Source organism: Aphidius gifuensis, linkage group LG2 (assembly GCF_014905175.1).
Source record: "Aphidius gifuensis isolate YNYX2018 linkage group LG2, ASM1490517v1, whole genome shotgun sequence".
NCBI lineage: Eukaryota > Metazoa > Arthropoda > Insecta > Hymenoptera > Braconidae > Aphidius > Aphidius gifuensis.
Genome location: NC_057789.1, coordinates 24,952,592 through 24,975,173, shown reverse-complemented (window position 1 = coordinate 24,975,173; position 22,582 = coordinate 24,952,592). Strand labels below are relative to the sequence as shown.

Here is a 22,582-nt window from a genome sequence, read left to right as displayed (position 1 = left end):
CGTGGCGCGATGTGGCGTGACGTGGCGCGATGTGGCGTGACGTGGCGCGACGTGGCGCGATGTGGCGTGATGTGGCGTGACGTGGCGCGATGTGGCGTGACGTGGCGTGACGTGGCGCGACGTGGCGTGATGTGGCGTGACGTGGCGCGACGTGGCGTGATGTGGCGCGATGTGGCGTGACGTGGCGCGACGTGGCGTGACGTGGCGCGACGTGGCGTGATGTGGCGCGATGTGGCGTGACGTGGCGCGATGTGGCGTGATGTGGCGTGACGTGGCGCGATGTGGCGTGATGTGGCGTGATGTGGCGTGATGTGGCGTGACGTGGCGTGACGTGGCGTGACGTGGCGCGACGTGGCGTGATGTGGCGCGATGTGGCGTGACGTGGCGCGATGTGGCGTGATGTGGCGTGACGTGGCGCGACGTGGCGCGATGTGGCGTGACGTGGCGTGACGTGGCGTGATGTGGCGCGATGTGGCTTGACGTGGCGCGATGTGGCGTGACGTGGCGCGATGTGGCGCGACGTGGCGTGACGTGGCGCGATGTGGCGTGACGTGGCGTGATGTGGCGTGATGTGGCGCGACGTGGCGTGATGTGGCGTGACGTGGCGCGATGTGGCGTGATGTGGCGTGATGTGGCGTGATGTGGCGTGATGTGGCGTGATGTGGCGTGACGTGGCGTGACGTGGCGTGACGTGGCGCGACGTGGCGTGATGTGGCGCGATGTGGCGTGACGTGGCGCGATGTGGCGTGATGTGGCGTGACGTGGCGCGACGTGGCGCGATGTGGCGTGACGTGGCGTGACGTGGCGTGATGTGGCGCGATGTGGCGTGACGTGGCGCGATGTGGCGTGACGTGGCGCGATGTGGCGCGACGTGGCGCGATGTGGCGCGACGTGGCGTGACGTGGCGCGATGTGGCGTGACGTGGCGTGATGTGGCGTGATGTGGCGCGACGTGGCGTGATGTGGCGTGACTTGAGGGTTCGATTCCCGGCGGGGGAACTTCGTTATTTTTTCTAAGTTTCTTGTTTTTTTTTTTTTTTTTTTTTGAGGCCTCATATCGTATCGTATCGTATCGCGGCATCACTCGTCATAGAACAGGCAAAGAGAAATTTTATTTCATTTCTAGATCACCTCCTGCGTTACCTGCTCTCCTGATATTTTAAAAATAAATTTTATTTTTTAAAAAACAATTAGAAAAAAAAAAGTGGCGAGATTAATTTCTTAACAGGATCATAGAACAGGCAAAGAGGTATTTTATTTTATTTCTAGATCACCTCCTGCGTTACCTGCTCTCCTGATATTTCAACAAAAAATTTTAATTCTTTAAAAACAATTAGAAGAAAAATAGTGGCGACATTAATTTTTTCACAGGATCGTAGAACAGGCGAGGAGGTATTTTATACAATTCCTAGTTCACCTCTTATGTTACCTGCTCTCCTGATATTTCGGAAATAAATTTTATTTTTTAAAAAACAATTAGAAAAAAAATAGTGGTGACATTAATTTTTAACAGGATCATAGAATAAGCAAAGAGGTATTTTATGTAATTTCCAGCTCACCTGTGTTACCTGCTCTCCTGATATTAAATAATTAAAAAATAGAAATAATTGAAAAAAAAATATTGTGTTCGATCAGGATTATAGAACAAGACAAGAGGTATTTTAATTAAAATTTACCTGATACTTTTTGAAATAAAAAATTTATTCGTATCAGGATTATAGAACACAAGAAAATTGAAGTTTCTTATCAGGATATTAGAATCAGCAAAGAGGTATTCAATCAGTTAAAAAATATATATTTTAATTAGAACTTATTTTATTATTTGAAAGGTTTAATACAGTGTTATCAACTAAAAAACATTGATTAATACATACAATTAAATTGGCAAAAAATTTAATTTATAAACAAAAACAAATGTATTATTTTACTCCCAGTATTTTATACATATTGCACTGCTATTATTTTATAATTTTTTTAGCACCGTTGGAAGATTTACAATTTATAAAATAATAAATTATTAAAGTCAATAATTTTTCATTGACAAAAATTATTATTAAAAATACTATTTATGGTGTTTCTATTTTCTGTTAAAAATTTATAATAAAAATAATGAATTGATTGTCCAAAAAGATTTTACAATATCTCAAATTTTATATATTAAAAATGTAAATTAATAACCAGTCTATAATATTGAAGGCCAATTTTTATTGTTTAATAATATCTAACGCAGTATAATCGTCATTTAAAAAATTGTTAAAAATGTTTTTTTAGTTAAAAATTTACACAATGATTAACGTAGTTTAATTACTTTAAATATACATATATAAATTTATATTAATTCGTGTTAATAATCAGTGACAATCAATGTCAACATAATCTAAAATAATTCAAATATATTTTCAAATATAAAAAGACAAATGAAAGCTTTTAGAAAATGTTGATGAGCAGATATAAAATCTTCACATTGATTATGTCATTTACAATGATTAATAATAATTAACTTTAATATTGATACCATGGTTGACGTCGTACCCATCTCAATTTCATTCCAGATGCAGTACGTATTTTAATACTTGCACATTCAGCAGCACGAACTGTTTCTTTAACACTTTGCATTAAATTTTGTGCATTACCAACAAGCATGTCAGTTGCTTCTTGATCTTCCTCAGTACCTAAACAATTTCAATCATAAAATTCATTTATACAGCTATCATATTTATTAAATTATTTAATTCTACATCATTCCTGATTTTTAATAGTTATCTTTGAAACTATTCTCTATCATTTTACAATATTTAAATAAAAAAAAAAAAAAAAAAAAAGGGCTAGGCTATCAAGACTTACTGCATCCAATTAATTGATCTGTAAACGTTGAAAGAGTACAAGAAGATTCATGAAGCCAACCGCATTCATGCCGTAATAAAGTGTCCAAATAAAGAGACAAAAGTAATTTTAATAATTAATTAAATTTTTTCATCTTATTATCTTTTAATTAAATTAAATTTCTATCAAGTGCAGACAAAAGCTATAATTATATTTACCACGACATTAACTAAATTTCCATAAATTTATTTTACGAAATTTAATTTTAATTTTACTATTTTTACTATCTGTCTCTTTTGGGTTTTTTTTTTTATTACTATTAAACATGCCCATGCAATGAATAATGATATTTTAATGTTTTTTTTTAACAAAACACCTAATTGTGAAGCTAATTAATGCAAGCATGTGATTTTTTTTTAATTTACGCTTATTTTTACCATATAGCATGAGCTCTTCCCAGGTGGGGAGCCTTTCTATACACATAAAAAAAATATTTGATGAGTTAATATTAATGATTTTGATTTGTTTTAAAATTATTTTTATATGAAATTTTTAAAAGCAAACATTGTGTCTAATTACCAATGTTTTTTTTTTTTACTTTAACTTATTTTTAAAGCACCAAAAAATAGCAACATATTTTTCAAGTTTTTTTATGTTTTAAAAAATCATATAAATATTTTAATATTTTACCTTGTGCACCAAGCATAGTTGCTTTAACTGTTGATAAAATTTTCAACTGTGTACCAATTGTTGGAATTCTTTCACAAACTTGTAATAAATTCTGTTAAATTAAAAATATATAAATTAATAAAAAATAATAAATTAACATTGTATTATATATTTTCTTACCGTTCGAATACGTTTATCTGTACATTCACGTGCAAGTTCTTTAGCAAGACGTGTTACTTCTTGTGATGCTTCAGCAATAGCTTTAGCACATGCAATTAAATCACGTTTATTTCCTCCTTCACCTCTAACAAGTCCAGATAATCTTGCCATGAGTATTGCCATTTTTTTAGCTGCAGCAATAATGTCATTATCTTTACTGGACCACTGACGAACTTCTTGATGAAGACCATGAGCAGCCATCTAAATGCAACAAATATAAACATAATTTAATATAAATTCATCAGCTTTTTTGATGTTTTAATTTGATGAAAATATTAATTTACCATGATTGGTTGATTTGGAAGTGGTACATGCATAAATAAATCATCCTCGTCATCTGTTTCTGGTGGTGGTGGTCTTGGTGGTGCAACTGTACCACCTGGTAATGGTGGTCTTGGTGGTGCCAATTCTAAAAAAACATTTAAAAAACATTATTACAATCAATTTTATTATTTTATTTTTATCCCATGCACAGGTACAGGCATTTTGATGCAGTAATTATTTTACTTTTCAGTAAACAGGCAAAATTATCTGAAAAATTTTCTTACCATTGTCATCTTCATTGACATAATTATCAAAATAAAATTCTGATAAATCCATGCAGCATTAAAAAACAATATTAAATTAATAACAAAAATTAAAATTAAATTAAGAAAATTATTAATATATTCATGCGAAAGATGTGGTGGCTGATGGCGAGATAAAAAAAAAAAGGACATTCATTAAAAACAGACAACAACTGGAGCTTTGGATGCTTGGAGTATTTTTTTTTTTTTTTTGACATTACGAATTACCTCCGGTTATGACCGTTTTATCGTTGTCATCAGGTGGAAATTCCTTGCTAAGAAGATCTGAATTATCCCCTGATAAAAAATCACAATGATAAATTTCATAAACAAAAAAAAAAAAATACAAAAATCATTCTATTTATAAAGGTAGATTTTAGATTCATTCAGTTGTTTTTTTTTTTGTACCTCCAAGAGCCCAATTGGGTAGAGGACTGACTGATATTTTCTCCGATTTCGATTCATCCGGGGCGGAGATAAATGCCCCAAGATGACTGGGTGAAGATGAATCCCGTAAATCTTCATCGACTGACAAAAACATTTATCATACAAAAAAAAAAAATATAAAAAATAAATAACATGATATGAGATGAATGAAATCATGTAATCTAATTATTTTTTCACTCTCAAATTATTATCTCTCAATGATAAATAATATATATTTTTTTCATGCTTAAATATAAACACATGCGACATAATAATTGTACCTTTATCAGCAAAATAAGTATGACGAGGTGATGGCACTTTTTCCACTGTAATTATCAATTTAAATTATCAAAAAAAAAAAGGAAAATAATCCATCATAAATTACGAATATTCCAACAAACATCCGAGATATATTAAATTAATTTTATAAAGCTAAATAAAAGACAAAATATCTTACCATCATTAATTCGTAGCTGTGATAAATCTGGTGATGTTCGTTGATCTGGATGAAGAGCTCTACGAACTTGTCCAACACTATTTAAAAGCTGCAAAAATATATTAATTGTATTTAATTTTTTTTTGTTAATTAATAGTCAAGTTAAATTGTTTAATAATAAATAATCAACTAACAGCACGATTACTTTCTCTCCAGTGTGAAATTGATGGTGGATCATTGATATTAATAGCAACACGTTTAGCATCTTGTACCATTGGTGCAACACTACGTTGTAATATATCTGATGCTTGATTAACTCTTTGTATAAATGGTAAATCTTCACTATTATCACTTTCTTGTTTAGCAACAAGTATAACACGATTAGCAAGTCTAGCAATTGATGCTGTATTATCAACCATTTTTTGTGGTTGTTGTTTTGCAATTGAATCTTCACATAAAAATGTATGTTTTTGCATTTGTTCTTCTGATGTTCTAACAAAATCAGCACTATCTGTTGCTTCATCACATAATGCACGTGTACGTTGCATTGTTTCAGCATATTGTTGACGTAAATTTTCAAAATGTTCATCAGCAGCAACACTTTGTGGATAACTCATACGTATTCTACCAGCATTTATTAATTGTGGTGTTAATGATTCAACTTGTGATGCACTATTTAATAATGCTTCAGCAAGTTTTTTATTACCACCACTACCACCAGCAGCAACCATACGTGCTGTTTTAGCAGCACGATTTGAAAAATTTTGTAAACAAAGTGTTTTATCATTAAAATTTTGTTCACGACCAGGTGTACCTTCAACAGTTAATACAGCTTCAGTAAATTGTTTTAATGGTGTTGTTATATCAATAAAATCTTCAACAACACGTGATACAACAGCTTGTTGTATACGATTTTTAAGTTCATATAATTTTTGTGATAATTGACGTGCAATTTCTTGTGCTCTTGGTGTATTTCCTTGACCATGTCCACATAAATTTGCCAATTGATGAGATAAATTATCAACTTCATCACATAATTGAAGTATTTCAGCTTTATGAATACCAGGTAAACCATCAGCAACCTATTGATTAATTAATTAACTTTATTTAATAATTAATAGTTTAAATTTTTCCCTAACAAAATAATAAAACTTACATGTGCAATAATTTTTTGATTCTATCATTAAATTAAATGCAGCAATTATAATAATAAAATAAATTGTTTTTTACTTGTTATGGTTTTTTTTTTAAATGTTAATTATCAAAATAAATATGTTACTTACTTTTTTTCCTTCATGAATAATCATAGCAATAGCACGTTGTCCAAGACCTCTGTCATCATGTTGAGGATTTAATAGCCATTTATTAGCTTGTTCAAGACGTCCAGTAACAGTATGAGCAGTTTGAGCTATACCAGATTTATCAGCAGCAACAAGTGCTGATGCAACAGATGTTCTTAAATCATTTAATTTATCTTTAATTCCACGTGCTAATGATTCAGCTTGTGGTGTTGTTCCTTTTCCATCTTGACGTAATTCACAAAGTGCATCAGTCATTGTTGATATTTGTGATGATAATTTAGCAAGTGGATCAGCTTGTGTTGGTGGTAAATAACGTTCAGCAAGTTTATCTGTTTGTTCAATAATTTGACGTAAACTTTTTTCACCAACACCACCTCTCATTGCTCTACCATCATCAAGCCAATCATGTGCTGCTCTAACACGTGATTCAATAGCACTTTGTGCTTTTTTTAATACAGTTAATTGATCAGCATCCCATTCTTCTTCATCATATGTTGTTAATTGTAATACACGTATTATTTCATTTAATTCATCAGACATTCTACCAGATAAATAATTACGATTTTCAGCAGCTTCATCAGCACCTTTACCACCTTGTGATATAATATGAATAAATATTTTCATTGAACAAATAAGTATTGGTGCTAATGTTTTAATTTGTTCTAAACAACGTACTAATATTTCTCTATGTACTTGATGAGTTAATTCTTTTTCTCTAGCACTTATTTCACGTGATACTTTACTTAAACATGGACTTAAATTTTTTAAAAAATGTACAAGATCTTCCATTGTTTCAATGACTTCAGTAACAGCAAGATAATCTAATACACGTTTACATTCACGTATTATTTTACGTACTTCACTTTCATCAAAACATAATAATAATGAACTTGTTCCTTGTAGGATACCACGTGAACCTTCTATTAATTTTTTACGTGCTGGTCCAGAATATGGATCTTGTTTAAGAAGACCAGATGCTTCTTCAAGAAGACGTGATGCACCCTCAACACGTTGAAGTGCTGATGGCATATCTTGTTTAAGTAATGCATCATCTGATGAATTTATTGTTTCTTTACCAACCTATTTAATAATTTTAATTGTTTATTATTTTATTATTTTATGATGCTGATTTTTTCTAGTAATTATTTACTGACCTTGACCAAATTTGTAACAGCAGTACTGACTGCCTGGACTGGCCGTCCAAGATCTGGCATTGCATTTCCATCTTCAGCTTCTTCATGAAGAATAACTAGCCTTGATACCTATTTTAATAATTAATATTTTCAAAATTAAATTTAAAAATAGTTTGGCAGTGTTGTTAAAATTAAATTTAAATTCTTTTTAATCTTTTTTTTTTTTTGATTTAAAACAAAGACGTGTATTTTATTTATTCATTAATTATTATGGTTTTTATTTGAAGCATAAAAATAAAAATTAATTCATATTTCTAAATGAAAAGTTAAGTCATTCCATATTTGTCTGAATGACTTTTAATCTCAGTGGGTACCAGACCAGAAAGCCTCTCTTAATTTTTTTGTATTTTTAATTATTAGCATTGATGAAAATAAATTTAATTTAGATTATTTAATTATTTATAGGTATATTTTATGATAAATCATTTGTTTTTTAAATTATTTATACAAACAATTGTGCAATAATGTAAAAAAAAAAAATGCTGGTGGTTTTAATCTGGTCCTCTCGGCAAATTTACAACAGCCGGATGGCCTTTTTATATTTATTTTCATCCAAGTATTATTTTTAGAATTACTTCTTCATAACCTTCCCCTTTTTAAATACTTGAACAATATTATTACAAATAAAAATACAGAGGCGTGGTCAAAATTAATCATCAATGATTATTTTTTTGATAATATTTATCAACAAAAAAAAACCCAAAATAAGGAAAAAAAAAAATCCAAGATAAAATTAAAAAAACCATACTAACAAAAAAAAAAAAACCAATTATTAATTTAATTTATTAATTGTTGTATATTAATTATTTATAAAATTTTCAAAATTAATTAACAAGATAAATATAAATAAATTATTTATTTATTTTTTATTTTTGGTTTCTTTAATTTTTAAAAGATATTTTAACATATAAATTTTATGTAAAATTAAATTTTTAATTTACATTTATTTTTAAATAATAATTATGAAATTATTTAAATAATTGCATGATAATCATAAAAATAAAAAAAATAAATTATTGAGAAATCAAATTTAATATGCATCAATAATTCAACGCCTCCAGTTTTTTATTTTTTCATTGAATATCTTGAATTTGTTTATTTATTTTAAATTATTATTATTATTTATTGTAAATAATACACACGAGGGCCAAGTAACTCGCAATGAATGATGTCATATCTTAATATATATGTGCCACATAATGTTTATTATGTTGATTTCAACTAAAATGGTCATTCAATTTTTAGAAAAAAAAAATAACAAATAAACAAGTGTTTCACTTTGTTAATTTAATTATAATTATTGGATAATTTTTTTTTCGAGTTAGTGTCAAGGTAAACATTAATATGATCAACAAAAAAATTTTTTTTTTTAATAAATAAATACAATAATTATTAAACAAATAAATTTTAAAAAAATATTAATAATTACTTGAAAACTTTGTTTGTTTTTTAGTTAATTTAAAAACAATGATAAAATGAAGATGTTAATTTTAGAAAATAGAAAAATAAGTGTAGATCAGTTCTGAGGTCATTTAAAAAAATAAAAATAATATTTTGGAGTATAAAATTAATTTTAAATTATGACAAAATATTACCTGCTGGGCTACAGGCTCAAGAATGCTTTCAATAGTTTTCGTATGAAAAACAGGCATATTGATAATATATTATTAATTAATTAATAAAATCAACAATAATAATAATTGACACTTTTTAAATAACAATAACTTGATGGTGTAAATGTTAATAAAAAATATAGATCTATAAACGACGATGATTAAATAAATTGACAGAAAAAAAAATACTAGAAAAGTATTTTAATAATATTAATTTAACAATTAATTAATATTTATAAATTATTAATTTTATAAACACACTTGACAGATTCAGACACACATCCAAACTGCCAAACGATAATAATATTTTCTTTTTCCTTGCCCCCCACCCACCGTGAAGTTGATTTAATCACCAGATAAAACTAGATCAGCAAATGAAACAAAATTAAATGAAATATCTCTAGATATCTACTTGATTTGAATATTCAAAACAATAACAAACAATAATATTAATATTGATAATTAATTCTTTTAATTGTTGGTAAAATTAGAATATATAATTATTATTATAATAAATTGAATTGAATATTAATATTTAGTATTTACTATTATATTTTAAATAGCATTAAATAGTTTCTTTTTCCCTAGAAAAAAACAATTATGGTCTGTTTACATCACAGTGTTTACTTATTTTTTTTTTTTTTTATATTTTTCATTATTTTTGTTTATAAATAAGACCACATGGTTTTTATGACTTATGGAGGTTTTGTTGAATTTTCCTCAGCTGTCCTCAGCTATGTTTTTCTTGAATTATATGTATTTCTCAGTATTTCTGTACAAAACTTTGATGATAGCACAACGTGTCTTACTGATTTCTTAACAATTTAATATAAAAACTAATTAACTTAAAAAATTGTAAAATTGTTGGTCAATAAAAAAATGCTATTTTGAATTTTTTAAGTTAATTGTTGTGTAAAGAAAAAAGGCAATTTTAACAAACATTATTATTTACAGAAAAAATAATAACAAAATGATGGTTAACGTTGATGAAGATGTTGTGTTAGAAGAACATACAGATGATGAAATGAGACCACTTGTTGATGAATTAAAATTACAAGGTCAAGTTGCAAATGAATCATTTGATAATGACATATCTGAAAAGCAATTGACAACTGAAAGTGAGTTATTTTTATTTTTACTTGAACTGATATTTATGTGAAAATAATTTTTATTAAATTTATGTTTTAGCAACAACATACAAAGAATACTTTTGTGATCCAAGTTTTGTTTTTTACATTGAAAATATTTGTGATGATTCTTCAACCACAGAAATTGATATGAGTAACAAAAAATTAACATCACTTCCACGTGGATTGTTACATAAATTAGATTTACTTACTGAGTTGAATTTGGAATCAAATCAATTGACACATCTTGATGCCAATGTATTCACCAACTTGGTGAATCTCAATGAATTAAAAATCAATGACAATAATTTAGAATCCCTTCCTCAAGAAATATTCAATGGATTGAAATCATTACGTTTTTTGGATTTGGAATCAAATAAACTGAAAGATCTTGAGCCTAAAATTTTTAATAACTTGTCAAATCTTCAATATTTAGATTTGAAAAAAAATAATTTAACAGTTCTTTCAAAAGAATTATTCATTGGCTTGACATCATTACATTGGTTACACTTGGAATCAAATGGACTTACAAGTCTTGAACCTGATACCTTCAATGATTTATCCAACCTCTACCAACTGAACTTAAATAATAATAAATTAACATCTCTTCCACAAGGTGTATTTAATGGATTAAAATCTTTAGAAAAATTGTATTTACAATCCAACTGTCTGAAAAAGCTTGAGCGTGATACCTTTAAAAATTTGTTTAATCTTGATGAATTGAAAATTAGTAATAATAGTATGACATATTTTCCACTTGATATATTCAATGGATTAAATTCACTGACTTGGTTATACTTGGATTCCAATCGACTGCTTCATCTTGACTCTGGTATTTTCAAAAACTTGTCAAATCTTGAATATTTAGATTTAAGAGATAATTGTTTAAGAGAAGTTTTACAATTGAATGGCTTGAAATCACTACGTTGGTTGCATTTAAGCTTAAATGAACTGGCACATATGAGATATCATGAATTATTGGACTTGCCTACACTCTGGGAATTTAATATCAATAACAATTCTTTTGAAACTCTTCCACACTACACTTTTGAAAAAATGGAGCAACTGAATTCGTTGAATTTACAATCAAATAGACTGGAACATCTTGAGCCTAATATCTTTAACAATTTATCCAAGCTCTACAAATTAAACATCAGTAGAAACATTTTAACTTGTCTACCACATGATGTATTTCATACATTAATATGTCTGAGTCATTTATCATTGGGTTGGAACCATCTTGATACTCTTGAGCCTGATATTTTTGATAGCTTGTCCAATCTCAACGAGTTGAGAATCAATAATAATGATTTAACATCACTTCCAAAGGATATATTTAATAAATTGGAATCTCTAACTGTATTGGATTTAAATTCAAACAAACTGACAAGTTTTGAGGCTGAAACATTTAACAATTTGTCCAATATCACCTATTTAGATATCAGCAAAAATAAATTAACATTTCTTCCACCTGGAACTTTTGATGGATTAAAATCCTTACGTCGTTTGAATTTGTCATTAAATCAATTGGATGATCTCGAGCCTAATATTTTCAATGACTTGACCAATCTTCATGAATTAAAACTCAAAGGTAATTATTTAACAATCCTTTCACAAGAAATATTTAATGGATTGAAATCTCTAGAAGAGTTGGATTTACAATCAAACAAGCTGACAATTATTGAGCCTGATACTTTTAGCAGTTTGGCCAATCTTAAACAAGTAGATTTGAGTCGAAATAATTTAACAACTATTTCATCAGGAGTATTTAATGAATTGAAATTTTTAAGACAATTAAATTTACAATCAAACAAACTGACAAGTCTTGAGCCAAATACTTTTCAACACTTGTCCAAACTGGCAACTTTAAATATCAATGATAATAAATTAACACATCTTTCACAAGAAATATTCAATGGATTGGAATCTCTATATTGTTTGGATTTAGACTCAAATTATCTGACAAGTGTTAAGCCTGATACCTTCAGCAACTTGCCAAAACTTGAAATTTTATATATGAATAAAAATATTAGCCCAGACATTTCAACTGACAACTTTAATTAAACACTGGACTTTGAATGTTGAGTTCTGCTCAATGAAAAGCAAGCTTAGCTATAATTTTAAAGCCAACATTTTTTTCTGTTTGAAGCAACTTTTAATAAATCCATGTTATAACAAATCAATTTATTTTTACTATTTTTATTAAAATTTTTCCCTTTTTTTTGCTATTTGTTTCTATATCTTTTGAGATCAACAATCAGTAAATAAAAAAAATTGAAATTTAAAAAACTCCATGTTGTCCAATGAAATATAAATGAAGATGTTGAACAAGTTGTCATAGTTTTACATATTATTATTAGAGGTGATAGTGCTTGAGTATTAAATTAATAATAAATGCAATTAATAAAAAACTGCAATTTTTAAATAATATTATTAGGATCAATTTTGCTTCTTATTAAATTTACAAAATATTTAAATAAAATTAGACTTCTCTCTGGTGTGTTTTTTTGAGGAAAAAAAAAATATTTACTATATTTTCTAGATATTTTTCCCTAGAAAAAACGAATTATGGTTTGTTTCCATCACTCATTTTTTATTTTTCATTATTTTTGTTTATAAATAAAACCACATGGTTATTACAATAATTGCTACAAATTGTCTTGTCGAGTTTTTCTGAGCTATGCTTTGCTTGAATTATGTTATGATGACAGCACATCGTATCTTACTGATTTCTTGACATAATATAACACCCAATTTTTTTTTATCTCAAATTAATTTAAAAAATCACAAAATTGTTGGTCAGTAAAAACTATTATTTTTAATTTTTTTAATTTATTTGTTGTTGTGTAAAAAATAAGACATTTTCTTTAAAATATTAAAACTTGATAATGACATTTTGATATAATTTATTAAACATTATTATTTACAGAAAAAATAATAACAAAATGATGGTTAATGTTGATGAAGATGCTGTGTTAGAAGAACAAACAGATGATGAAATGAGACCACTTGTTGATGAATTAAAATTACAAGGTCAAGTTGCAAATGAACCATTTGATAATGACATATCTAAAAAGCAATCAACAATTGAAAGTAAGTTATTTTTATTTTTATTTAAACTGTTATTAATAAGAAAATAATTTTTATTAAATTTATATTTCAGCAATAACATACAAAGAATACTTTTGTGATCCAAGTTTTGTTTTTTACATTGAAAATATTTGTGATGATTCTTCAACCACAGAAATTGATATGAGTAACAAAAAATTAACATCACTTCCACGTGGATTGTTAGATAAATTAGATTTACTTGTTGAGTTAAATTTGGAATCAAATCAATTGACACATCTTGATGCCAATGTATTCACCAACTTGGTCAATCTCAATGAATTAAAAATCAATGACAATAATTTAGAATCACTTCCACAAGAATTATTTAATGGATTAAAATCATTACGTTGGTTGGATTTAGAATCAAATCAACTGGAATATCTTGAGCCTAAAATTTTCAATAACTTGTCAAATCTTCAATATTTAGATTTAAAACGAAATCAATTAACACTTCTTCCAGAAGAATTATTTATTGGCTTGACATCACTACATTGGTTACACTTGGAATCAAATAAACTTACAAGTCTTCAGCCTGATACCTTCAATGATTTATCTAATCTCTACAAACTAAATTTAAATAATAATAAATTAACAATTCTTCCACGTGGTGTATTTAATGAATTAAAATCTCTAAAAAAATTGTATTTACAATCAAACAATTTGGAAAGTCTTCTGCCTGATACCTTCAAAACTTTGTCCAATCTCGATGAATTAAAAATCAATAATAATAGTTTGAAAAGATTTCCACCAAATATATTCAATGGATTAAATTCACTGACTTGGTTATACTTGGATTCAAATCAACTGGAAAATTTTAACATTGACTCTAACATTTTCAAAAACTTGTCAAATCTTGAATATTTAGATTTAAAAAATAATTGTTTAAGAACCGTTCCACAATTGGATGGCTTGAAATCACTACGTTGGTTGCATTTAAACTCAAATAAACTGACATATATGGGGTATTATGGGTTCTTTGACTTTTCCAAACTCTGGGAATTTAAAATCAATGATAATTGTTTTAAAACTCTTTCACGCTATACTTTTAAAAATATGGAGCTACTGAATTCGTTGAATTTAGAATCAAATAAACTGGAACATCTTGAGCCTAATATTTTTGAAAACTTACTCAGCCTGTACAAATTAAACATCAGTAGAAACAAGTTAACTTGTCTACCACATGATGTATTTCATACATTAATATGTCTGAGTCATTTGTCATTGGGCTGGAACAAACTTATGACTCTTGAGCCTGATATTTTTGATAGCTTGTCTAATCTCAACGAGTTGAGAATCAATAATAATGATTTAACATCACTTCCAAAAGATATATTTAATAAATTGGAATCTCTGATTATGTTGGATTTAAATTCAAACAAACTAACAAGTTTTGAGGCTGAAACATTTAACAATTTGTCCAATATCACCTATTTAGATATCAGCAAAAATAATTTAACATTTCTTCCACCTGGAATTTTTGATGGATTGAAATCACTACGTCGTTTAAATTTGTCATCAAATCAATTGACATATCTTGGGTCTAATATTTTCAATGACTTGACCAATCTTTATGAATTAAAACTCAATGGTAATTATTTAACAATCCTTTCACAAGAAATATTTAATGGATTGGAATCTCTAGAAGACTTGGATTTACAATCAAACAAGCTGACAATTATTGAGCCAAATACTTTTAGCAGTTTGGTCAATCTTAAAGAGGTAGATTTGAGTCAAAATAATTTAACAACTCTTTCACCAGGAGTATTCAATGAATTGAAATCTTTAAGACAATTAAATTTACAATCAAACAAACTGACAAGTCTTGAGCCAAATACTTTTCAACACTTGTCCAAACTGGCATTTTTAAATATCAGTGTTAATAAATTAACACATCTTTCACAAGAAATATTCAATGGATTGGAATCTCTATATTGTTTAGATTTATACTCAAATTATCTGACAAGTGTTAAGCCTGATACCTTCAGCAACTTGCCAAAACTTAAAATTTTATATATGAATAAAAATATTAGCCCAGACATTTCAACTGACAACTTTAATTAAACACTGGACTTTGAATGTTGTGTTCTGCTCAATGAAAAGCAAGCTTAGCTTGAATTTTAAGCCCAACATTTTTTTCTATTTGAAGCAACTTTTAATAAATTCATGCTATAAAAAATCAATTTATTTTTACTAATTTTATTAAAATTTTCCTTTTTTTTTTTTGCCATTTGTTTCTATATTTTTTGAGATCAATAATAAGTGAATAAAAAAAAATAGAAAATTAAAAAACACCATGTTGTCCAATGAAATATAAATGAACAAGTTGTTCTAGTTTTACATATTATTATTAGAGGTGATAGTGCTTGAGTATTAAATTAATAATAAATGCAATTAATAAAAAGCTGCTATTTTTAAATAATATTATTAGGATCAGTATTGTTTTTTTATTAAATTCACAAAATATTTAAATAAAATTTATGTTTTAATGAATCTTGATTGTTAGATATTTTATTTATATTCTTCTTTTTTTTTGTTAATAATATTTCTATAGCTTTGATTGAGAGGGAGAGAGAGGAGAGACACTCTATTGTGTATCTTTCTATTGTAAATCTCTATGCAAAAATGCTACACCTGCGTGTGGTACCATGTGGTATACAGGTTTCTATTGAATTTTTATAGGCTTTCATGGTGTTGAAAATTCATGAATTTGCCAAAAAAGAAAGCACTAATTTCATCTCCATAACCTGTGAAAATACCTGTGCAAAATAAATTTTTTGCAAATTGCAACGTGATCAGTTGACCACTGTTCATTGAAACTCATTATCAAGCTGATGATGATGATGACGAGATCCATAATTATTGCAGTCTTGATAAATTGTCTAATTGGGGTAATTAAAAATAATAATTTAAAATAAATTTTATAACGTTATGGAAAAAAAATTAAATTATCAATTAAAACACGCGTCACGTTAATCATGCAAACACATGGTTTATTTATTTTTTTTTTAAATAATATAAAAATATTTAATCATTATATTATATTTATAAAAATATTTCAAGCTTAAAACATTTTTTAAAATTTATTTTACACAATTATTATTGTTTATGTAAACATGTTTTTTTTAATTGATTTTTTTAATAATAAAAAACAAAAAATTACCATAATTTAATATTATAAATAATTAACGACATATTTTTACTGTGTAATTAAAAAAATTTTAATGCATTTATTTTTAAAATTTAATTTTAGGGAGCATTGTCAACACGCTATTATGAATATCGTGATATAGTAAGTTATTGTTCAATAACTGAGGACCATGTTCTACCTGCCATATATTCCTTGCCTGATGATCAATCAATAGCTCGAAGTAAGTTATTAATTTTTCAACTTTAATTATTAAAAAGATTTTTTTTAAAATTTAAAATTTTTATTGTTTCAGAACAAACATGCCATAAATACTTTTGTAATTCAAGTACTATTTATTATGAACCATATACTTGTAGTAGATACTTAAAACCCTTTCATCGTTTAAGTAGAAGAAATTTAACATCTCTTCCATCAGATATTTTCTATGGATTTGATAATGCAGGTGATGTGATTTTTAGTGAAAACAATTTGACAACTCTTGAACCTGATTTGTTTAGTAACCTGACTGAAATTGAATCTATATTCCTGGATGATAATAAATTAACGTCTCTTCCAAAAAATATATTTAAGGGATTGACAAAGCTAAAACGAGTGTCATTAAAATTAAATAATCTGACACGTCTTGACTCAACTATTTTCAAAGACTTGATCAGCCTCGATGTTTTAGATCTTTCAAATAATAATTTAACATATATTCCACAATGTATATTTGATAGTTTGACAAAGCTAACATATTTGACATTGGAATCAAACAAGTTGACACATATCAAACCTGATTTATTCTATTACCTGGGTAATCTTAAATATTTACTTCTCAGGAATAATAAATTAACATATCTTCCACAACTAGTATTTAATGGATTGAGATCCCTAGAAAACTTGGACTTGGCATCAAATAAAATTACATATATTGAAGCTGATACTTTTAAAAATTTGTATAAGCTTGAAATTTTGCATTTGCAAAATAATAATTTAACATTTCTTTCACGAGAAATGTTTACAAGATTAACATCTTTAATTGGATTAAATGTTAGATCAAATACACTGATACATCTCGAGCTTGATACTTTTAATAATTTTTACAATTTACAAAGCTTAGATTTAAGTTATAATAACTTAACACATCTTCCAATTGATATTTTTAATAATAATAAAGAACTTGGAGATTTGTGTTTACAATCAAACAAGTTTAGTGAAATTAAACCTCAAGTTTTTAACAATTTGACTCAATTATATCAGCTCAATATTCAAAATAATCAATTTAATTTAACTGAAATTTATAAAGAATCTGTTATTAAAAGTATCAAGCAAGAAACATACAATGAATTTGATCAATATGATATTATAAATGACAAGGATTGCTTTTTTCAAACAATTTATTAATTATTTTCAATAATTAAACTAAACAAAATTAATTAATTAATTAATTCCTATTTTGTATGAATTATAGTATCTCATGTAGAAAATCAATAATAAAATTTTAAAAATAAAAAAAAAAACTGTAATTTTAAAGTGACAATATTCAAAATATAAAAATTATAATTTAAACAAAAAACAAATGAATTAATAGAATATGTAATAATTAGGATTTATCAAAACATTTGTATCAAAAAATTAAATATATATCTTTCATTCAAATGTGCAAATGTGCTAATAAACATTTCATTTAAATTTTCTAATAATTAATCTCAATTGTTACAACACTTTTTATGTATTTAATCTACTGATAAATAATATTAATAATAATAATAATAATTAGTTTTTTAATTTTTGGTAATATTAAAATGTATAATAATTAATTATTAATATATAATTATTACAATGAATTGATTTAAATATTAATTTTTGAGGGAAAAAAAAATATTTACTATATATTTTCTAGTTTCTTTTTCCTAGAAAAAACGAATTATGGTTTGTTTCCATCACTCATTTTATTTTTCATTCATTTCATAAATAAAAGCACGTGGCTATAATTTGTGGGGAGTTGCTATTACTAATTTCGAGTTTTCCTGAGGCATGTGTTGGTTGAATCATAAATATTTCCTAGTATATCTGTACAAAACGTTGATGATACGTCTTACTAATTTCTTGACAAATATTTAATTAACATAACCAATTTTTTTTTATCTCAAGTTAATTTGAAAAACCGCAAAATCGTTGGTAAGTAGAAACTATTATTTTAAATTTTTTATTTATTTATTGTTGTGTAAAAAAAAAAAGGTATTTTCTTTAAAATATTAAAACTTGATAATGACATTTGATATAATTTATTAAACATTATTATTTACAGAAAAAATAATAACAAAATCATGGTTAACGTTGATGAGGATGTTGTATTAGAAGAACAAACAGCTGATGATGAAATGAGACCACTTGTTGATGAGTTAAAATTACAAGGTCAAGTTGCAGATGAACCATTTGATAATGACAAGCAATCAACAATTAAAAGTAAGTTATTTTTATATTTATTTAAACTGTTATTAATAAGAAAATAATTTTTATTAAATTTATGTTTTAGCAACAGCATACAAAGAATACTTTTGTGATCCAACTTCGGTTTTTTATATGGAAAATGTTTGTTCTTCAACCAAAGCAATTGATATGAGTAAAAAAAAATTAACATCACTTCCAAAAAGAGTTTTTAATGGACTGGATTTACTCTGTGAATTAAATTTGGAATTAAATCAATTGACACATCTTGTTGCCAATGTATTCACCAACTTGGTCAATCTAAATGAATTAAAAATCAATGCCAATGATTTACAATCACTTCCACAAGAATCATTCAATGGATTAAAATCACTACGTTGGTTGGATTTGGAATCAAATAAACTGAAAGATCTTGGGCCTAAAATTTTCAATAACTTGTCAAATCTTCAATATTTAGATTTGAAAAAAAATAATTTGACAGTTCTTCCAAAAGAATTATTTATTGGCTTGACATCACTACATTGGTTACACTTGGAATCAAATGGACTTACAAAGCTTGAACCTGATATATTCAATGATTTATCCAACCTCCACAAATTAAGCTTAAATAATAATAAATTAACATCTCTTCCACAAGGTGTATTTAATGGATTGAAATCTTTAGAAAAATTGTATTTACAATCAAACAACCTGGAAAAAATTGAGCCTGATACCTTCAAAAATTTGTCCAGTCTCGAAGAATTAAAAATTAATAGTAACAGTTTATTATTACTTCCACAAGATATATTCAATGGATTAAATTCACTGACTTGGTTAGACTTGAATGCAAATCGACTGGCACATCTTCACTCTAGTACTTTCAATAACTTGTCAAATCTTGAATATTTAGATATCAAAAATAATTATTTAAGATCTATTCCAGAGGAATTATTTTTTGGCTTGAAATCTCTACGTTGGTTGAATATAAATTATAATCAACTGGAAAGTATTAGCCCTTATACATTCTTTGTCTTGTCCAAGCTCTGGGAATTAAAAATAAATAATAATAATTTAACAACTCTTCCACCAGAATTATTTGATGAATTGAAGCTGCTAAATTCGTTAAATTTAGAATCAAATAAACTGGATTATCTTGAGCCTAATATATTTAAGAAATTAACCAAGCTCTACAAATTAAACATCAGTCGTAACAGCTTGGCTTATCTACCACATGGTATATTTGATGAATTAAAATGTCTCAGTCATTTGTCATTGGACCGGAACAAACTTTTTATTCTTGAGACTGATATTTTTGATAGCTTGTCCAATCTCAACGAGTTGAGAATCAATAATAATGATTTAACATCACTTCCACCAAGAATATTCAATGGATTGAAATCTCTGACTATATTGGATTTAAATTCAAACAAACTAACAAATCTTGAGGCTGGAACATTTAACAATTTGTCTAATATCACCTATTTAGATATCAGCAAAAATAATTTAATACTTCTTCCATATGGAGTTTTTGATGGATTAAAATCACTACGTCATTTAAATTTGTCGTCAAATCAATTGACATATCTCGAGCCTTATATTTTCAATCACTTGACCAATCTTTCTGAATTAAAACTCAATGAAAATTATTTACCAATCATTTCACAAGAAATATTTAATGGATTGGAATCTCTAGAAGAGCTGGATTTACAATCAAACAAGCTGACAAACATTGAGCCTGATACTTTTAGCAGCTTGGCCAATCTTAGAGAATTAAATTTAAGTCAAAATAATTTAACAACTCTTTCACCAGGAGTATTCAATGAATTGAAATCTTTAAGACAATTGAATTTACAATCAAACAAACTGACAAGTATTGAGCCAAATACTTTTCAACACTTGTCCAAACTGGCATCTTTAAATATCAGTGTTAATAAATTAACACATCTTTCACAAGAAATATTCAATGGATTGGAAAACCTGATAAAGTTGGATTTGAGATCCAATAAACTTACATGTCTTGAGGCTAATACTTTTAAAAATTTGTTTGAGCTTCAAATTTTACATTTGCAATGTAATAAATTAAAATTTCTTTCACGAGAAATATTTACAGGATTAACATCTTTAATTGAATTAAATGTTCAATCAAATTCACTGTCAGGTATTGATCATGATACTTTCAATAATTTATACAATTTGGAAGTATTATTTATGAGTAAAAATATCTTAAGACGTCTTCCAAATAATATTTTTAATGAAAATACAAAACTTGAATACTTGAGTTTTCACTCAAACATAATTAGTAAACCTGAGCCTGATTTTTTTAGCAATTTAAAGACTATACCCTAGCTTAATATTGGACGTAATTAATTTAATTCAACTGAAATTTATAAAGAATCTATTTTTAATAACATCAATCAAGAATCATACAATGCATCTGTTCAGTATGATACAAATAATGAGGATTGCTCACAAAAAATAAATAAATAAAATGTGTAATAATTAGAATTCATGAAAACATCTGAATTACAAAATTAAATATATACTTATACTTTATTAAAATACTCTAATGAGCATTTATTTAAATTTCAATAATTTTAACTATTTAAAAAATTAGATATAAGTTATAATAACTTAACAGATCTTCCATTTGATATTTTTAATAATAATAAAGAACTTGGAGCTTTGTGTTTACAATCAAACAAGTTTAGTGAAATTGAGCCTCGAGTTTTTAACAATTTGACTCAATTATATCAGCTCAATATTCAAAATAATCAATTTAATTTAACTGAAATTTATAAAGAATCTGTTATTATAAGTATTAAGCAAGAAACATACAATGTATTTCATCAATATATCTCATGTAGATAATTAATAATAAAATTTTTAAAATTAAAAAAAAAAATGTAATTTTAAAGTGACAATATTTAAAATATAAAAATTATAATTTAAACAAAAAATAAATTAATGAATATAGAATGTGTAACAATTAGGAATTATCAAAACATTTGTATTAAAAAATTAAATATATATCCTTCATTCAAATGTAGCAAATGTGCTAATATATAAACAATTCATTTAAATTTTCTAATAATTAATCTCAATTGTTACAACACTTGTTCTATGTATTCAATTTACTAATAAATAATATTAATAATAATAAATTATTATACTAGGTTTTTTAATTGGTTTTTTAATTTTTGGTAATATTAGATTGTATAATTATTAATTATTAAAATTTATAATGTATACATATTACAATGAATTGAATTGAATATTAATTTTTGAGGGAAAAAAAATATTCACTATATATTCTAGTTTCTTTTTCTTATAGAAAAAACAAATTATGGTTTGTTTCCATCACTCATTTAATTTTTCATTCATTTTTAAATAAAAGCACGTGGCTATAACTTGTGGGGACCTGCTAAAAATTGCTAAAAATGTCGAGCTTTCTTGAGGTATGCTTTGGATGCTTTGCTTGAGTTATGTGTATTTCCCAGTATTTCTGTACAAAACGTTGATGACAGCACATATCGTGTCTTACT

At 27.2% G+C, this 22,582-nt stretch overlaps 4 protein-coding genes across 11 annotated transcripts; 3 read left to right on the top strand and 1 right to left on the bottom strand.

The window, feature by feature from the left end:
- Window positions 1-1,794: 1,794 nt before the first annotated feature.
- Window positions 1,795-9,541, bottom strand: LOC122849746 (vinculin). 6 transcript variants are annotated; one of them, XM_044148548.1, is made up of 15 exons: window positions 9,228-9,541; window positions 7,594-7,701; window positions 6,422-7,519; window positions 6,295-6,315; window positions 5,333-6,220; window positions 5,160-5,247; window positions 4,984-5,028; window positions 4,685-4,804; window positions 4,505-4,573; window positions 4,259-4,297; window positions 3,995-4,119; window positions 3,672-3,911; window positions 3,513-3,603; window positions 3,260-3,295; window positions 2,085-2,671 (listed from the first exon to the last, which is right to left on the bottom strand). In XM_044148548.1, exons 1-15 carry the CDS (start codon window positions 9,282-9,284, stop codon window positions 2,502-2,504), a joined length of 3,195 nt encoding a protein of 1,064 aa, XP_044004483.1. In that variant the 5' UTR covers window positions 9,285-9,541; the 3' UTR covers window positions 2,085-2,501. The 6 variants fall into 6 exon arrangements, with proteins under 6 accessions (XP_044004486.1, XP_044004488.1, XP_044004483.1 ...); XM_044148549.1 differs by lacking the exon at window positions 6,295-6,315 and having other exon boundaries at window positions 2,086-2,671; XM_044148550.1 differs by lacking the exons at window positions 4,259-4,297; window positions 6,295-6,315 and having other exon boundaries at window positions 2,087-2,671.
- A 965-nt stretch (window positions 9,542-10,506) lies between these two features.
- On the top strand, window positions 10,507-12,437 carry LOC122849745 (insulin-like growth factor-binding protein complex acid labile subunit). Its single transcript, XM_044148547.1, has one exon. The coding sequence runs from the start codon at window positions 10,523-10,525 to the stop codon at window positions 12,434-12,436; it is 1,914 nt and encodes a 637-aa protein (XP_044004482.1). The 5' UTR covers window positions 10,507-10,522; the 3' UTR covers window position 12,437.
- Window positions 11,119-15,623, top strand: LOC122849744 (insulin-like growth factor-binding protein complex acid labile subunit). Of its 3 annotated transcripts, none has more exons than XM_044148545.1 (3): window positions 11,119-11,204; window positions 13,302-13,465; window positions 13,536-15,623. In XM_044148545.1, exons 2-3 carry the CDS (start codon window positions 13,318-13,320, stop codon window positions 15,542-15,544), a joined length of 2,157 nt encoding a protein of 718 aa, XP_044004480.1. In that variant the 5' UTR covers window positions 11,119-11,204; window positions 13,302-13,317; the 3' UTR covers window positions 15,545-15,623. The 3 variants fall into 3 exon arrangements, with proteins under 3 accessions (XP_044004480.1, XP_044004481.1, XP_044004479.1); XM_044148546.1 differs by lacking the exon at window positions 11,119-11,204 and adding an exon at window positions 11,863-11,963; XM_044148544.1 differs by lacking the exon at window positions 11,119-11,204 and adding an exon at window positions 13,038-13,170.
- A 617-nt stretch (window positions 15,624-16,240) lies between these two features.
- On the top strand, window positions 16,241-21,386 carry LOC122850649 (chaoptin-like). Its single transcript, XM_044149780.1, has 6 exons — window positions 16,241-16,371; window positions 16,734-16,851; window positions 16,924-17,480; window positions 17,556-17,893; window positions 18,922-19,079; window positions 19,150-21,386. Exons 1-6 carry the CDS (start codon window positions 16,315-16,317, stop codon window positions 21,384-21,386), a joined length of 3,465 nt encoding a protein of 1,154 aa, XP_044005715.1. The 5' UTR covers window positions 16,241-16,314.
- Window positions 21,387-22,582: the final 1,196 nt, after the last annotated feature.

Coding starts and splice junctions, on each gene's coding strand:
- LOC122849746 (XM_044148548.1), bottom strand. CDS start 9,284: ATGCCTGTTTTTCATACGAAAACTATTGAAAGCATTCTTGAGCCTGTA. Junction 4,298..4,504: donor TAAAACGGTCATAACCGGAG/GTAATTCGTAAT, acceptor TGGATTTATCAG/AATTTTATTTTGATAATTAT. Junction 2,672..3,259: donor GGAAGAGCTCATGCTATATG/GTAAAAATAAGC, acceptor GAAATTGTTTAG/GTACTGAGGAAGATCAAGAA.
- LOC122849745 (XM_044148547.1), top strand. CDS start 10,523: ATGAGTAACAAAAAATTAACATCACTTCCACGTGGATTGTTACATAAA.
- LOC122850649 (XM_044149780.1), top strand. CDS start 16,315: ATGATGATGATGACGAGATCCATAATTATTGCAGTCTTGATAAATTGT. Junction 16,852..16,923: donor TGATCAATCAATAGCTCGAA/GTAAGTTATTAA, acceptor TTATTGTTTCAG/AACAAACATGCCATAAATAC. Junction 19,080..19,149: donor CAAGCAATCAACAATTAAAA/GTAAGTTATTTT, acceptor TTTATGTTTTAG/CAACAGCATACAAAGAATAC.
- LOC122849744 (XM_044148545.1), top strand. CDS start 13,318: ATGATGGTTAATGTTGATGAAGATGCTGTGTTAGAAGAACAAACAGAT. Junction 13,466..13,535: donor AAAGCAATCAACAATTGAAA/GTAAGTTATTTT, acceptor TTTATATTTCAG/CAATAACATACAAAGAATAC.